The sequence below is a fragment of the Equus quagga genome, chromosome 4 (assembly GCF_021613505.1).
Source record: "Equus quagga isolate Etosha38 chromosome 4, UCLA_HA_Equagga_1.0, whole genome shotgun sequence".
NCBI classification, from domain to species: Eukaryota; Metazoa; Chordata; class Mammalia; order Perissodactyla; family Equidae; genus Equus; species Equus quagga.
Genome location: NC_060270.1, coordinates 109,200,943 through 109,218,765, shown reverse-complemented (window position 1 = coordinate 109,218,765; position 17,823 = coordinate 109,200,943). Strand labels below are relative to the sequence as shown.

At 38.0% G+C, this 17,823-nt stretch overlaps 1 protein-coding gene across 3 annotated transcripts in view; it reads left to right on the top strand.

The window, feature by feature from the left end:
* The window catches only part of LRP2 (LDL receptor related protein 2), a 198,564-nt gene that overhangs the window by 97,488 nt on the left and 83,253 nt on the right, over positions 1–17,823 (top strand). For all 3 annotated transcript variants that reach the window (XM_046659444.1, XM_046659443.1, XM_046659445.1), the window contains 8 exons: positions 1,125–1,336; positions 2,134–2,318; positions 3,341–3,569; positions 4,537–4,714; positions 6,807–6,935; positions 12,105–12,271; positions 13,246–13,389; positions 17,241–17,350. In XM_046659444.1, coding sequence (XP_046515400.1) covers positions 1,125–1,336; positions 2,134–2,318; positions 3,341–3,569; positions 4,537–4,714; positions 6,807–6,935; positions 12,105–12,271; positions 13,246–13,389; positions 17,241–17,350 — 1,354 coding nt within the window. The remainder of the gene's footprint in view (positions 1–1,124; positions 1,337–2,133; positions 2,319–3,340; positions 3,570–4,536; positions 4,715–6,806; positions 6,936–12,104; positions 12,272–13,245; positions 13,390–17,240; positions 17,351–17,823) is intronic.

Here is a 17,823-nt window from a genome sequence, read left to right as displayed (position 1 = left end):
CTCAAATCATGGATAGGTTATGTAACCTCCTTAAATCTCAGTTTCTTGTGAGGATTAAATGAGTTAATATACATAAATATAGAGGTTAAAAAATACAGGTGGTAGATGATTTTTTAAATTATTTAAAATAATATCAAAATGGTTTTTATATTATTTTAAAAAGAATTTCTATATTGTATTTGAGCATCATTATATAATGTTTAATGAATTCAATTCAACTGATATTAATCCAGTTTCTACTATGTGAAAGTGACTTTACTGTGTATTAGGATATTGATTTAGCTGCTTTAAAAGTGACCAAATAAAGGAGGCTAAAACAAAATAGACAGTTTCTGTTTTTTCAAGTAAGAGTCTGGATGGTAGATAGTTCGGGGGGTAAAGCTGATCTGTTATCCTCATTGTGTAGCTTCCATGTAGGGATCCAATGCTATTGCTCCAGTCTTTGCCCTCCCTCAGAAAGTAAGAAAGGGAAAGGGAAAGTGGAAGGCAAGCTTCTTTTTAAGGATGGGACCTGGAATTTGATACGTCATTTCTACGCACGGCCTGTTGGTTGGAACTTAGTCGTATGGTTACTCCAGGCAGAAATGGAGGCAGAGAAATGTCTCTAGCTGGATGGCTGTGTGCCAAGTTAAAACTTGGCATGGCTTATTATTAAAAAGGAAGAAGAGGAGAGGAGATCCTGGGGGACAGTTAGAAGTCTCTGCCACAGCTGGATGCCTGGGGGAAAAGAAAAATATTTAAGACATGATTTCTGCTATAAAGACACCTACAATCTAGGAAGGAAGATAAACAAAGGTATAAAAGTAACTCTAGTAACAGGGAGAATGCAAGTATGGTTCACTCCAGATTAATATTTAGACAAACACTGAAGTATAATTCAAGGAGGAAAGATATTTTGGACAAAGCTTAATTTAAAGACTGATGAAAATCAGATAACTGTTATGATAAACAAAGAAATGATTAAAATCGTTCTTATAGAGATTTTTGTTTGTTTTTGCCATTACTATAGTTTGGAATTACATCTTCATTCTATTACCAAAAGTATTACATCAAATATTTAGGAGACTCTTTAATTGTGTTTTCTCCCAAAATCATTGACATTTTTGCATTTTCGTCTTGGACAGCATCCGAAAGTCTGCTGTTACTTGTGGCAAGTCGGAACCAAATTGTTGCTGACAATATCACCTCCCAGGTCCACAATATCTATTCACTTATCCAGGATGGTTCTCATATTGTAGCTATTGATTTTGATTCTGTCAGTGGTCGTGTCTTCTGGTCAGATGGAACTCAGGGTAAAATCTGGAGTGCATTTCAAAATGGAACAGACAAAAAAGTAGTAAGTACATTTCTCCTGACCTTTGGCTTGACTTTTTCCCCTGTCTTGGGACTATTTGCTATTCCTCACCAGTGAGAGAAGGCCCTATCCTCAGTGGTTTCATATTCCCCTCTTGGCCACGTCACACCGAAGAAGCCTGGATATTCATAACTCCTAATCTGAGTGTTTCAGATAAAAATGTGGCCTCTGAAGGCAGATCCATGATTCTGAATTCCTGGTCACATGATGCAGAGACTTCACAAAATCTCTGAGGTCCCTTTTTCATTTTTTTTTTTTCTAGTGGATGAGAGCAGGGAAAAGTGCAGGGGAGTTAAGGAGTTGCTTTTCTTAGCTTTAACTTAGTTATGTTTCTCAGTCTATCTCCCAGAGTCAGTTTCTTGACTCTTGATGGTTATGTTTCCTCTGCCCTTTAGAACTTTATTTTGTAATTGTTGCTGCTTGACCAATAAAGATAGTAATTTTGGCATGTGAACATTATAAATTTTCATAGGGTTGCCAGCTTAACAAATGGGTAAAGCTTTTGCTTAATTGCAAAACTTTGAAACCAAAATGAAACTACACACTAACCCAATTGTAGAGTTATCCTAGAGTATTCAATTATACAAAATCTTGCATATTTTTCCTAGAAAATGCTACTGTTGATTTGGTGGTTAGTCACATGGGAAGACAACATTTTCTAATCCTCACAAGCAATAATAGGACAAGTTAGATACTTTATTCTAAATTTTCATATAATTTCCATGTTTGCCTTCATCTATTCCCTTTAAAATTCACTCCTTATTCACTTTTGTCCTTAGGTTCTTGACAGTGGTGTCACCATGACTGAAAGCATTGTGGTAGATTGGGTGGGTCGCCATCTTTACTGGACAAACTATGCTCTGGAAACAATTGAGGTCTGTAAACTGGATGGGAGCCACAGGACTGTGCTGATTAGTGAAAACGTAACCAATCCAAGGGGACTAGCATTAGATCCCAGAATTAGGTATGACCTTTTTTTTTTTTAATGTTGCCTTGACACGGTTATAATGAGGGAAAAATAATGGTAACATTATGTGGCTGATACACATGTGACAAAGTTTGAAATGATCTCTTGTTTAAACATCTCTCTAAAAGTGGTAAGTATCCAACCGGTTGTTGCTATCCTTCCTTTCTCTGAATAGTCTTCTTCATAAAGTACACAAAAGCAATTGATTTTTTACTTTATTTTAAGACCACATGGATTTATTAGCTTGGCAATACAATTATTGAAGTGATTGTTTTGGAATTATATAGTTAAGCTTCTAATGAATACATAGAGTAATATTCCATAGATGGGCTAGTTTGCTGTAACTTTGAATACCTCTTGGTTATACATCAAAAAAGCCAGATTTTCCTGCTTCATTTCGTGTTGTTTAGTAAAGCTCCCTTTTACGTCATGTGAGGAAGAAAACTTTTGCCTGCTGATCCTCAAAGGAAGAAAGAGAAATTCTCCTATGTGCTTAGAAAGCTTTGAGGGCTTCTTTCCTTGAATTTATTTAGATTCTCTAACAGATTCTTTCCTGCAGGATGGTGAGTTAGGGAAATTATGTTCAATGCAATGCAGACTTCCTAGACGTGGTAGGGTATTAAACATCAGTGAAATTTTTGATGAATCTCTGATGATGAATAAATTGACTCTCTTATCTTAAATATGATAGGGCAGACAAACAAGGGCAGATGGAATTTTTCTAGATCAGCTCTTGTGGATCATACAGAAATGTGAATTTGTGTTGAGACATTTCCATGTCATAATGTACTACATGTTTTATGCACATTATAAAAACACCCAGATGGCTTATGTTTGCATTATGATTACAGTTTGATTTTGTGACACACAGAGGAACTAATCAGCTCTGTGTATATATTCTGAAATGGAGATGATTTACTTAAGCAGAGCATAAACATGATGTTCTATTACTTAAAATGACAGTTATTTTCCACATTGAAATATGTCCCCTCCAATTTCTAACTAGTTTCTTTTCACAGTGAACATCTGATGTTCTGGTCTGACTGGGGACATCACCCTCGCATTGAGCGAGCCAGCATGGATGGCAGTCTGCGCACTGTCATTGTCCAGGACAAGATTTTCTGGCCCAATGGCTTAACTATTGACTACCCCAACAGACTGCTCTACTTCATGGATGCCTATCTTGATTACATAGACTTTTGTGATTATGATGGACAGCATCGGAGGCAGGTGATCGCCAGTGATTTGGTAAGTTGGTAGTGAGGAAAACTAAACTAAAAGCACGATAGTAGTTAGTAGAAAGCAGATAGAGTAACAAGAAAACTAAGAAATTAATTTCTGTGTGATAGACATTATAAGGCCAATCCAGGAAATATTAACAGGAGTGAGGGCCAATCCATCTTTTATTACTAAGAGAATATAAATATTTTTATTCTAGTTTATGGTCAGATTGTGCCACATCCAGGAAGGATTAATAGCTTGTATGATTTAGTTGATCTGTACATGCTAATCTCTTGCTTCTCTACCTTTAAAAAGTAGGTTAAGCAAAAATTGAAAATTTAGTTACATTTACGTTTCTCAATTAAATCATAGCCTGTTATATATTTTGTATTTTTATGTAGGAAATTCTGGTGAGTTTATTTTCACAAGTGAAATGGGAAAATATAGAAAATATGTATTTTTACCAAAGAGCTGTTACTGTTGTGTAAGGTTGTGTGACTTGAAGAGACTCTGGGAGGGCCTACCTACCTTCAGGAAATAGACATCTAAGCTGTATTGATTTATGTGGATCAGTGAGTGGCAGAATAAGATGGCGGAAATAGCACTGGATAAGGAGTGGTGATAATGGGGTGAGGGCTAGGGTTTGGGAGTAGGGGATGAGGAACCTGTAACTAGATAGGTGATCCAGATAAGTCACCTTACTTTCTGTGCTTCAGTTTTCCTTTCATTTGTAAAATGGATGCTCAGTGTAATTTTCCAGAGGAAAAATGAAGACTAAATGATTCATGTATGTGAAAGTATTCTGAGTGGTAGAGTGGGGTATAGGTCAAGCAGTATATTTTCTGTATGCCTCTTGAACAGTGACTTCTCTAAGTCTTTATTAGATAATTAGATGCTAAAGGAAACCATGTCCTTGGGCAGATATCCTTTTCTACTTTGGTCACCTTGGCTTTTATTTCTGGGCGAGGTCTCATTGTTCTCTCCTGCTTCACAGATTCTGCGGCACCCCTATGCCCTGACTGTCTTTGAAGATTCTGTGTACTGGACTGACCGCGCTACTCATCAGGTTATTCAAGCCAACAAGTGGCATGGATGGAACCAGTCAGTCATAATGTATAATGTTTACCAGCCCCTTGGGATTGTTGCGGTTCATCCAGTGAAACAACCACATAGTAAGTGACACAGAGAGTCATCCTACCTGGGAATAGCTTGGAAAACACTTATTCTGGGAATGCTAAATGTACACTGTTGTGGACCAGTTTGTTTGGGCAATAAATGTTCCTTACCTCTTTACTAACCATCCCAGTCTTAACATTTCCATTTCTTTTATTTACCATGGAAAACTCAAACCTCGTATGTAACAACAGCAGACCTAAAGTGTGTCATTTTATTCCGCAATTGGCTACTGCCTCTGTGACTTTTCTCTGAGTCTCAGTTTCCTCAGCTGACAAATATAGCATAGACCGGGTAGTCCCTTAGATCCTTTTACCACTACCACTCTGAGGTTTAAAGCAGCTTATTTTTAGGACTCGTTTATTACAGCACCATTGCCCTATAGGTGCTCTGCTGTGGCCACTCCAAGTCATCTTGGAATATATGGTGTGGGTGGCTAGATGGTTTAAAAATTTGGCCTTGGTAGTGTTCTTTCTGGTGGGAGGGGGAAATAAGTCACTTAATCTTCTCTCCTCAGAACCCTGCAGTGGTTTCTCATCACACCTCAGAATCTGCCCCTGCTATCTCCCTGGTCTGTTCTCCCACTTACTCTTTCCACATTGGCCTTCATTATGGTCCAGAAGCACACCCGGCTATGTCTCACCTCTGAGCTTTTGCACTAGCTCTTCCCTCTGCCTGGAACATCCTTCCTCCAGACGTCTGCATGAGTTGCTCCTTTATGTCATTTTGAATTCTGCTCAAATGCTTCTTGGTGGCCCTTGACTACTCCATTTAAAATAGCTTCCCCCCTCATAATTCTTTTGCTTTTTACCATCACATTGTGAAATCACACAATTTATGAGTTTAGTTTTGTCTCCTTTTGTTAGAATATCTGCCTCGTGTATACAGTATTCCAAGTGCTTAGAATGATATTTGGTATATTGTGAAGGCTTAATATTTTTTGAGTGAATGAGAGGATTAATGAATCGAGCAAGGCATATGTAATAAGCACGTATCAGATCTGTAGAACGTCCTGTGAGCTTGGTATACACACAGGATCCCTTTTTTCAAGGAGCAGAGACACACAAAGGTGTCATTAACAGCAAAATGAAAGATTATCATCTATCCAAAACTTGGACACCAGTGGGTAAACGTCAAGGTCACATAGGGGACACACACCTTGGTTTCATTTAATGTAAAAAGATCTCTTTTAGGTCAGGCAAGGAGACACATCTTATTTAGCATCGTATTTCTATTACTAAGCTCTAGATTACTCAGTGACTGTTTGTTCATAATCCGGTTATAGACTGGATTAATCTGTGACCTTGGGCAAGTCACTCCTCCCCCTTATGCCTCTTATGAATTTTATGTTGAAAGCATGATGCTAGAGAAGGGTAAAGGAGTTTAGGGAAAACCCCAAACCAACAGAGGTAACTTTACGTACTGTCTCTCCAAATACCAGGGGCCTCTGGGAGGACAATAACAGCATGACTACACATTTAAAAATTTATTTATTTATTTAAATTGAGATGTAATTGACATATAACATTGTATTAGTTTTAGATGTACAACATAATGATTTGATATATGTATATATTGTGAAATGGTTACCACAATAAGTTTAGTGAACATCCAATTACCACAGACAGTTACAAATTTCTTTTTGTTTTTTTGTGTTGAGAAATTTTAAGATCTATTCTCTTAGCAACTTTCGGATATATAATACAGTGCTGTTAACTAACGTCACTATGCTGTACATTACATCCCCACAAATTACGTTTCTTGTAATTGGAAGTACAAGCCTTTTGACCACTTTTATCCATTTCACCTATCCCCCAGCCTCCGCCTCTGGCAGCCAGCAATCTGTTCTCTCTATGACTTCATTTTTTAAAAAATTCCACCCATAAGTGAGATCATATTGTGTTTGTCGTTCTCTGTCTGACTTATTTCACTTAGCATAATGCCCTCAAGGTCCACCCATGTTGCAAATGGCAAGAATTCCTTCTGTGTTATGGCTGAATAATATTCCACATTTTCCTTATACTTTACTCCTGTGCAGTTTCATGTGGGAGGTTGTCCATTCACAAATGTTTTCTTCTCTTTCTATTACAGGTGAAAATTCATGTACCTTTGCCCCCTGCAGCCATCTATGTCTGCTTTCCTCAGAGGGGCCGCACTTCTACTCCTGTGTTTGTCCTTCGGGATGGAGTCTCTCTCAGGATTCTGCGACATGCGTGAGAGGTACAGTGTGCCCCTTAAGTGTGCCCTATGGAGCTTGCCATAGTTTGTGAGAAGCAATGTAAGCTCTAAAGCACTTGCTGACTGTGTGCTGTGTTCTTTCTGATTCAGCAGGTGTCTGTGGAGTGCATGCTCTATGGGCTGATTTAATTGAGCACTTCAGTTACATATTTTCTGTATATGGAGTTAACATTATGTATGCATGTGATTCAGTAATCTTTAACCTCACATTTTCTCTTACCTCGTTATAGTTAGACAAGCTATGATAATAGGATGTTCCAAATTTTGCACATAAGGAGTAAAAATTCTTGACCTTAGTATATGGCTTCATTTAACAGGTTCCTTATCTCAGTTTTATTCTCATAACCAATAGTCCATGAGTGCTCTAGCTTAGGTCTTCTGACTCCAATTTCAGTACCTTTACTGTTCTGATACTTTCAAAATGAAAGTTTTCTCTGTGTGAAATATTATAAGTGATAATTTGAGCAATTTAATCTTCATCTCATCCTAGATATTTTACTGGGTTGATTGAAGAGTATATGGAGGGTTACACTAAGTACGTTAGGGAGTAAGAAAGGGAGGAAAAGATGTAGTCCGTCCAAAAAGAGATTTCTTCTGGAGTATGTACTTGGTGTATAATAAACCCAAAAAATCACTCGCCTGTGCTTAAAAATCTAATGAATTATTCTAAACTCCCAAGTTTCTTTCATTTCTCAGTGGAGTAAATGTATTCTGATACTGATAAAAATTGCTGTAGACAAGTCAAAATTAAATGTTTAATGATAAAATAATTCCTAAAGTAAGAGAAAGTAGAGTCTTGATTTAGAAGGAAATTTAGTTTTCAAATGGAAAATATATGCTCAATCCAGGAAATTTACGGTGTTTACAGATTATGTAGATAAAGGTTTACTGAAAATTGAATTCCTTCAGCATGTAATATTTTGCAATGATACTTTCATGATGAAAGATTTTAATTATTTGGTAATGTTTACAAAAGGATTGGCATTTGCCATTTTTCTTCAGAGACTTATTACGGACCTAATCCTTGTTGACATTGTTTAATTTAGTGTGTCCTCAGAGTCTTTCAGCAGAAGATTAAACTGGGCTATAGACATTTTGGATACAAAGCATTCTTTCACCACACAAAGATTGTTGGACTGTGCATTGGGAATTGGTGTAATCAATATTACTATCTGGTGGTGATTGATGAGTTAATTCTAAATAGTGCCTTTTGATGTGTCACAAATAATTCCACTAGTGATTTTTCCATGGTCTGACTTTCCTGAGGTGGAACTTTTACAGTATTTCCCAACTGGTTTCTGAGCATCAGATGAGTAACTGAGTGCCAATATATATGAACTAAAAAATAGTTGCACATTCTTTTTGAACAAGAAGCTTAGAAGACTTGTGAACATTTATAGATGAAAACTTTTTACTTGATTTACATGTTCAGTAGCCTTTAAAATAGTGTTTACTAAGTGTCTGGAATAACTTTGGAAGCATGTATGTGATAAGGTTAAGTGTAAAAGCTGATACAGTCTAATATCAGCCATGTGAAACCATGCATTAAAAAATTCTGGAAGATAACACACACGAGTGCCAAGAGTGGTTACAGCTGAGTAGGGGAATTATGGGATATTTCTATTTTTCCTAATTTTATATTATAAAATTTTAAAGTGGGAGCTTTCTCTGTATGAGGTAGGATTTTTTTCCTTTAGAAAATATGTTCCCCACAATGCCAAAAACAAATAAACAAACTAAACTCAAACCAAACCACCTTCCCAGCACCCCCTAAAATAAGAAACCTCAAATCCAAAATAGGTTTTGGACTCAGTCTGAGGGACACAAGGCAATTGCTTCAGTGATTATGTGCAAAATAAGAAGAAAACAGGGGCCAGCCCAGTGGCGCAGTGGTTAAGTGCGCACGTTCTGCTTCCGCGGTCTTGGGTTTGCCGGTTCAGATCCTGGGTGTGGACGTGGCACCGCTTGGCAAGCCATGCTGTGGTAGGCATCCCACATATAAAGTAGAGAAAGATGGGCAAGGATGTTAGCTCAGTGCCAGTCTTCCTCAGCAAAAAGAGGAGGATTGGCAGCAGTTAGCTCAGTGCTAATCTTCCTCAAAAACAAAAATATAAGAAGAAAACGCTCGTTGCCCATACTCTCAGAAAGTTTGCAGTGATGATCAGTTTGTTCAAGTTCTAACTTAAGGAGGACCTGGGTTTGGGAGTCATAAATGTCGCCCTTGAATTATGATGTGTTTCCAATTTCTGACTGTCATCTCTTTCCTGCTCTGCTCAGCTAACACTAATCTTAATGGGATCATGACATGAAAAATAAAAATGAAGTAATGATCTTTCATTTCAAAAGACTGAGACATACTGACTTAGGACAGCTTAATTACCACCTCCTCCTGCACTCCTTTCCATCCAACCCCAGGTGCTTCTGTGCCTACTCCTTCACGGCTGTTATCATCGGGAATCCTAAGGGCCCAGATATTTTGTCTTGCCCTCTAGACTCTAAGTTCCTTGAGGATAAAGGCTCCACTGGCTTCACTGATGTATGCTTATTACCTGTGGCACATAGTGGCACTCAGTAAATGCTGAGTGAATGACAAGCCCTCCCATATCCTTTTTTGCTCCTCTAGGCCTGTGTTTTTCACCCATTTGCTCATTTATAGGTCTATAGTGTCATAAAATCGCTTTTCTTCTTTTGTTTCTCACAGAGAACTTTTCATGCACCCTCCTATTAGTGCTTTCTAGTGCTTTTCTCGCATCATCCTTCACCTCGGCTCTCTCATTTTTCTGCCAGTGCAGCATTAAATGATGCCCCACCCTCTGGTCCATTGCCCGCGAATATTTGTTGGTTGTCAGCCCTCTCAGATATGCCGGTGGTGATCAGATAAAGGGTCTGTGACACAACTCCAGGAAGGAGTAATGGCTGGAGAAGGAGTAGAGCTGAGTAGTGCTTAGGAGAAGAGCTCCTTGGAGGAATCAGGCTCATGTTTTTTTTTAAGATTTTATTTTTCCTTTTTCTCCCCAAAGCCCCCTGGTGCATAGTTGTGTATTTTTAGTTGTGGATCCTTCTAGTTATGGCATGTGGGCTGCTGCCTCAGCATGGCCTGATGAGCATTGCCACGTCCACGCCCAGGATTGGAACCGGCAAAACCCTGGGCCACTGAAGCGGAGTGTGCAAACTTAACCACTCGGCCATGGGGCTGGCCCCAAGGATCTTGTTTGATAGATGAGAAATGCAGAGATTTTTAGGCCCTGAACAGTTCTTTGATTGAGAATTCCTCCAATTAAGCAAAAGGAAAATTACCTATTAAAATGAGCAGTATCAGGTTTTGAGTAAGTAAAATTTAAAATTTCCCTTGTGAAACTGGGAAATATTTCTTGTTTTTATGGAACCAATGAGCATTTATAACATATAATCAATAAATAATTAAATATCAATATAATTTCAAGGTACATCTGAAACTCATAATATAGTTTTCAGTTTTTATTAGTTCAGTTAAAGCAAATGAATTGGGTGGTAGTTTGATATTCAGTCAGTAGTACCCAGCCTACACTTTTTGCAGAGTAGTGATTAAGAATATAGGTTTTGGTGTCCAAGAGGCCTGGCTGTGTGATCTTGGTCAAATTGCTTAATTTTTTCTTTCCTCATTTGAAAGTTGGTGGGGCGGGGAGGGGGGATAAGTATCTAACAAACTGGGTTATGAGACTTCAAGGAGATAAATGAGGTGAAATGATATTTGCCTGGTGCATCCTGTGTGGCACATATTCTCAATAAATGAGGGCGATTATTACGGCTAGCGCAGTTGTTCAGAAGAGAAGCAATGTGGAGCATGTGGAAGAGGAAGGGCTTGTGAGTTGATCTCATATTGCCCTTTCCTGCAGAAGTCACGGAATCCCTGCAAATCTCATTGGCCTCAGTTGAAAGTAATTTTGCAGGCTTGTTGTGAAAGACTAAATTCTACATATTGTAGAATTTTATAAAATATAAACCATTAATTGTTGCAAAATTTACTTCAAATTTGTACTAGGTAAATAAATGCTGAGTTATTTCTCAGTAATAGAAATGTCAGGTACAAAGAAAAGCTAATGAGATGTGAAAATAAGTAAAGAAAAATGTGTCAAAATAATCCTGCTGGTGATGGAAAGCTCATGAAAATTATGCAATGATTTATCATTTTATATTTTGTCTTAAGATGCTATATATGTGTGTCTTAATAACAGAAAACTCACATTTGGAAGTTTTCCTTTTCTCAGAGAGGAATTATAAAATAAATCCCCACTTTTGAATTTCATTAATTTAGATTTTTTTGTTAAGGGGACAAAAGCTAGCGTAAGGATTATCTTTGAAAAAGGACCTCTTATTAAATGAACTAATAGTTTGAACAAGATATTATGAGGATGTTTAAGTCACATTGTACAGATACCTTTGTGAGATTTAGAAGACACTATTTACATATTTCCATTTGTTTATTTGGTCATACATATTTGTTTATGTGGTCATTCATTTAGTTAGCAAATATTTATTAGGCAACTATTATATGCCAGACTCTAGGGACATAATAGTAAATCAGACACAATCATTGCGTTCTGGGAATTGGAATCTTGTATGGAAGACAGACGTTAGTCAAAAAACAATTGGTGGGATTATAAATTGGATTTATTTAGATATTATAGTCTCTAATAAACACTAGGCAATACCTTGAAATGCTGTTTTATTTTCTTAACATACTTAAAACTGCCATTCACCAAGAATAGTGTATAATTTTTCTCTCATATCTTTTGCAAAATCCAACTTTCCTTCCCATGAGTTATTCAGTGTTAGTGAGGTTTGTCTGCATGTAGAAATGGAAGAACTTCTTGACTGTGACTCTTAGCACATGGATGGTTTATCGGTGTAAGTAAGGAATTAAGGAAGAGTAAGGTAAATACTAATCTGCCCTAGGAAAGCCCAGAATCATTGTGTGTGGAGTTGGAGGTCTGATGACCCAGCAACTCCTTGAAACTCCATAGAAGGCCCTGGATTGTTTGAAATATTGTTGCTGCAATGCTGCAGTGGCATTTTATCCCATAAGATGGTAATAATCCACTGCCTTCCATTACTTTCCATGTCTGGGAATAGTGGGATATGATTTTGACTGATATTCTGCTATTTTCACAGATGATGAACCTTTCTTAATAGTTGTAAGACACAGTATAATTTTTGGAATCTCCCTTAATCCTGAGGTGAAGAGCAATGATGCTATGATTCCCATAGCAGGGATAATGAATGGTTATGATGTTGAATTTGATGACTCAGAGCAATTCATCTATTGGGTCGAGAATCCAGTAAGTTTTTTGAATAACATTGAAAGTATATGACTTGTTCTCCAAGAGCCTATCCATGCTGCTGTCTTTTTATAGGTAAACTTTTGCTGGGTGGATAAAAGAGAAATTGTCCAGAAATTAATTTACCATCACGTTTTTTGATTCAGTGGGGGATATAAATGGGAGGTTGACCTGGAACAAAGATCAGAAAACTCTTAAGCTTTAGAATAATAAGCACATTTAAGCTATTGGGTATTCATTCAGCAAGTATTTATTAAGTGCTTGCTGTTTGCCCTACACTGAACTAGCTACTTTCAACTGCAGAATATACGCCATGAAGAAACAATAACAAGGCTTGATCTTAAGGAGTTTTAAACTAGTAGAAGATATTAGACTAACATAAAAATGATCATAACTCAAGACAAAAATCAGTAGTTCCCTAAGGAATTTTTAGGAAAGCATTTGATGTGGCTACTGGGGCCTTCATTCAGAATCTTTGCCTCCAGAATAAAAAGAACACTCCACCAACTGCCTTCGCATTGGGCCCCTTTCTTCACCCTTTAGGGAAGAAACCTGTGAGGATGGGGAAGGGGCAAAGAGAATGCAAATGAGGAAGAGAGGAAAGGTCTGTGTGTTTACTGCTTGTCACGTCTATGTAAAATGTACTCCTGGCCTCCTGATTCACACCTGTGACTTAGGTTATTTTATGACTCTTTGCCCTGTGGTAGTTAAGAAAGAAATCTCTGTAGCCAATATCAGAGGTAACCTGAATGGAAATCCTTGTGTCCTCCTATGACACACTTATCAGTATTTTCAAAGTGCTGCTGGCATTACCATTATACGCAATGAGCCCACCCAATGGCGCCAAACCTTTGCCTTTTCTCCAAAGGTGAAGAATGTTAAAGAAACACAGCAACTGGCAGTAGCTGCAGTGAAGAAAGTGTTTTCACACAGAAGCCTTGAAACAGCTCACCTGTCCTTGTGTTTCTTTCCAGGGTGAAATTCACAGAGTGAAAACAGATGGTACCAACAGGACAATCTTCGTTCCTCTATCCAGGCTGGGGTCTTCTATGAGCCTGGCTTTAGACTGGATATCAAGAAACTTATATTATACCAATCCTGGAACTCAATCAATTGAGGTAATGATTCTATAATACTATTTACACAAGCACTGGTTTCTGATTCATGTAAAATCTATTCTCAGGAAATGCTCTCATGGATTTTGAAATTATTTTTAAGCAGGAAGCCAAAAGGAAGACTTATTAGAAGTATCAAAATGTCTAAAGCTAAGGAAGAAAACCAACTTATAAACTATTGGAACTTTCTATTGCCCTATTTTGTTTCCTTCTAACTATCAATACTAACATATGCATATAAAATAATTATAGGTAATTTATAAAAAGATATAAAAACACAAATAAAAAATTATGTAAGAAATTCAGCTTAAAGGGAAGATTATAGTGGGAATTTTCACTATCTTTCCTCATCAAATCTTCAATGCTATTTCAGTTCTAAACCTAATTTATAGGTTACGTCTGTTCTAAGATGGAAATATTTCTATGGCTCCAATGCAGTTTTTCTTTTCCTTTTTTTATTTCTGTTTGTCCCCCCAGTACGTAGTTGTATATTTCAGTTATGGGTCCCTCTAGCTGTGGCATGTGGGACGCCGCCTCCGCATGGCCTGATGAGCGGTGCCATGTCCACGCCAGGATCTGAACCAGCGAAATCCTGGGCCGCCAAAGCGGAGTGCGCGAATTTAACCACTCGGCCACGGGGCTGACCCCTCCAATGTAGTTTTTCTAACAGTGAAATAGAAAGTACAAACTTGCTTCTAATTCCTTTGATAATCTCCTCTTTGTGATAAGTGTTCTTTTGACTGTAATTCCCGGAAGAAATTTGAGATGGGGTGCAGGTATGAAATCACATGAAGTAAATCAGAAGTAACTTGACTGGTATTGGTTTGCTCCACTCTGCAACAAGGTTGAAACATGTAAGGGGTTATTAATTGATAATAATTTGGAAAGTGAAAATTCCTAAAGCAAAAGGAGGGTCTTGTGAGAGGGATTGTAGAGTGACAATCCACTGCTCAGGGTGAGGCATGCAGCTAGTAAGTTGGTTCTCTTTGGGACATTCAGAAAGATAGATGCTGAAGATGAGAAAGGCACACAGCAGTCACGTGGCAAATTTAGAGCAGATTCGACAGGAGGGGTGCTTATTCCAACATCAGAACGGTGCTTTACAGTTTACAAAGGTCTTCCACAAACATCATCTCCTTTAGTCCTCACAACATCCCCAAGGGCAGGCAGGAGTGGTAACATTCATGAGAGGCATGTTGCCAGTATGCACACCCGCTAACTGAGCTGTCCTAATTCCACATGACCGTTAAATGCTCCTGCTCCGTCTCTTGGTCTCTCGCTTTGTAGATGGGGGTCTTCCCTTTAGACCGATAGTTTTCCAAAAGCAGAAAACATGCTCCTCCATCAGTGTCAAGTACAATGGAAAGACACCACTTGAAGAGTAACTGAGTGTGTGCGTGTGCATATGTGTGTGTTGGTCAGGCCACTTTAATCACATAAACCTAACGTTTGTCATTGTGCCCCAATGTAGTGAGGTACAAAGGAAAGATAATTTGCTTTGGAGTCCAAAGACCTGGCTTTGAGTCTGGCTTGTTTGCTCATTTATTCATTCATTCAACAAACGCTAGTAAATGCTTTCTCTGAATCAGTCTCACGGTTACTCCTGGATATTTAAAGAAGAATATTATTCATAAAAATATCCATTTTTTATGCTTTTAAGAAGCTCACACATCTGAGAGCTAGAAACATAAATACCTTTGCTCCAGTATAATAAGTGTGACACAAGCAGTGACTATAAAGTGCCTTGGGATTGGGGGCAGAGGTAAAATGGCGGGAGGGAGAATGGCTGGCTTCTTATAAGCAGGGATTTGTGAGCTGCGTCTTGAGGGATGACCAAAATTTATTTCTGCCAAATGAAGAAATAGGGAAAAGGCATCTCAGACAGAGAAAAACACTTGAATAAAGACCCTAAGATATGAAAATGTATTTTGCGACTGGGGACAGCACTGTATTTCCTCTACTCACAGGGTGTTTGAACTTGGACAAATTACTTGACTTCTCTGAGCCTCTGCTCCCATATCTGTAAAATGGGGTTAATAGCTCAGTAAGTGAAAGCGCTTCTTGACACTGAGGTATCCTGTTAATACAGAGTCCTGTTTCCCTCAAATCATCAATACAGTTAGAATATCCATAAAGGACCTGTGAGAATAATCATCCAAAGATAAACTGCCCTTTTAGTGTTTTTTATTGGTTTTCTCCTTTGGTGACACCAATTGTGACCCTTCCAGGTGAATGTTAGATTGCTTAAGAACACAGGAATAGTGTTCACTTACTGTTTACCTGTACAATCTCCCTTCCAGCATAAGAGTAACTCACATTTAATTCCAACTTGAAAATAAAAGAGGATCATTGAAGAAATGGTTTTCCACTAGGGGTAGCTGTGTGCCCATTCACTGAAAGCAATTTTATAGCTGAAAAGTGAAGCCCACAGAATGGCTATGTGAGAGAGAATCTGATATATTCTAAAAAACAAGAAAAGGAACTTTCCTTTGAACCAAAGAGTTCCTTAGGCCTAGGAAAAGGGGAGAAATTGCAGCAGAAAGAGGCAAATTGAAAAGAGAAAAATTATCCTAGTCTGAGTAGGAGAGAAAGATATCAGATAGGAGAGAGAAAAGTTTAGAGAGGAGAGTAAGGGAGAAAAGAAGGGTGTGGGGTATGTGTGTGTGTATTGTGTATGTCTATCTGTGTACGTGAGAGAGAGAGAGAGAAAACACATATAGAGGCAGAGAGAGGGGCAGAGTTGGAAACATAAACACAGATACACAATAATCTATTTGTTTTGAAAAGCAACTTTATAGAAAAACCTTTGTTCAAACCAACAGGCATTTTCTAATTCTTTACTAGTTTCTCCTCTGATTGTCTCAAGGTCATATTAAAATAGCTTTGTTCCTATGAGAAACTGCTTCTAGTCCAATATTCCATATTTCTCTTTGATGTTTCAGGGTTTCTGTTAACATTGTGGTTATAACAATTATGGCAATAATAATTAAAAATGGATAACATTGGGAAAGCCACTAAACCTCTCTAGACCTCTTTTTCATTATCTGTAATATGGGCATAATAATGGTATCTATTTCACAGAATTATTGTGAGGATTAAATCCAATAAAGCTTAGTATAATGCCTGCTACATACTAAGTGCCCAATAAATGGATCAATAAGAAAAAGGAAACACCTATTGAACACAATTGTGCGGAAGGCTTTACATGTATTATCTCACAGTCCCGTGAGCTCTATGCAGATGGTGCCATTATCATCCACATTTTACTGAGAAAGAAACTAAGTTCAGAGAGGTTAATTTACTTGCCTCAGGTCACACAGTCAGACCTGGCAAGGCAGGGACTTGAACTCATGTGTTTTAATTCAGGCTGTTAACTTGGCACAGAACTCACTGTAACTCTTGAGTAAATTTGGACCATTTGATCCCCTGGGTTTTCACTGATGGGCCACTGGGTGCTATGGTCCAGTCACTGGAGTGCAGGAAAGCTGTGGGGCTCCCATTTGTCTTCTGAAGTTTTCTTTTATCTTTTTCTGAAGACATTTTTGTGATTTCTCCCAGGCAATGGTTCTCTATGTTCACTCGTTTGAATCTTTCTTTTATTCATATAAATTTCCTCTCTTGCAACTTAGGTGAATTGAAAATAGGAATTTGAGAGATGATTTTGCTTTTCTTATTCTCCTTTTCTCTTGAGCTGATTGCCTTATAGCCCTGAGGTGTAATTAGGGATTATCTGAATTTCACGCAAACCCTCCAGTTCATCCCTGATTTGTTGTGTATTTAAGTTCTTTTTCATCTCAGCTTTCTTTGTTTTCCCCTTATAAAACTCAGTTCTAATAAGTGATTTTATGCTATAGGTTTTGACACTCCGAGGAAATGTCAGATACAGAAAAACACTGATTACCAATGATGGGACAGCTTTTGGAGTTGGGTTTCCAATTGGCATAACTGTTGATCCTGCTAATGGGTGAGTGTTCATACGTGGCAGACATCTTCTATCCAGCACCATTCTTGTCAATGTTATGGTCTGATAAAATGGAAGATTTCAAACTTGGGACCTTTTCTGATTTCATATGCCAACACTTGAAAAATATAGATCTCAGTGAGAAAGAGAAATAACTCTGAGTTATATTTAATGTGAAGGATATAATTTGTGTTTTGTTCTATGTTCTTCAAATTAATAACACTGCACTTAAAATTAATTACAAACAAGAATCTCAGGCATTTTAAAACAGCATTATAAGAATGAACAATACATTCTGACTTTGAATGAATGTGGGAAGCTTTAAGGGGGTAGATAACATTTGAGATGGACCTTGAGGGTATGAGAAGACTTCCAGTAGGTGCAGAATGGGTCACAACTGGGAGTGGCACTTGAGGTCAAGTGAGCAGTGAATGTGCAGAATCATGGCAGTGTTTAGCATGATTGTGTAGACGGCT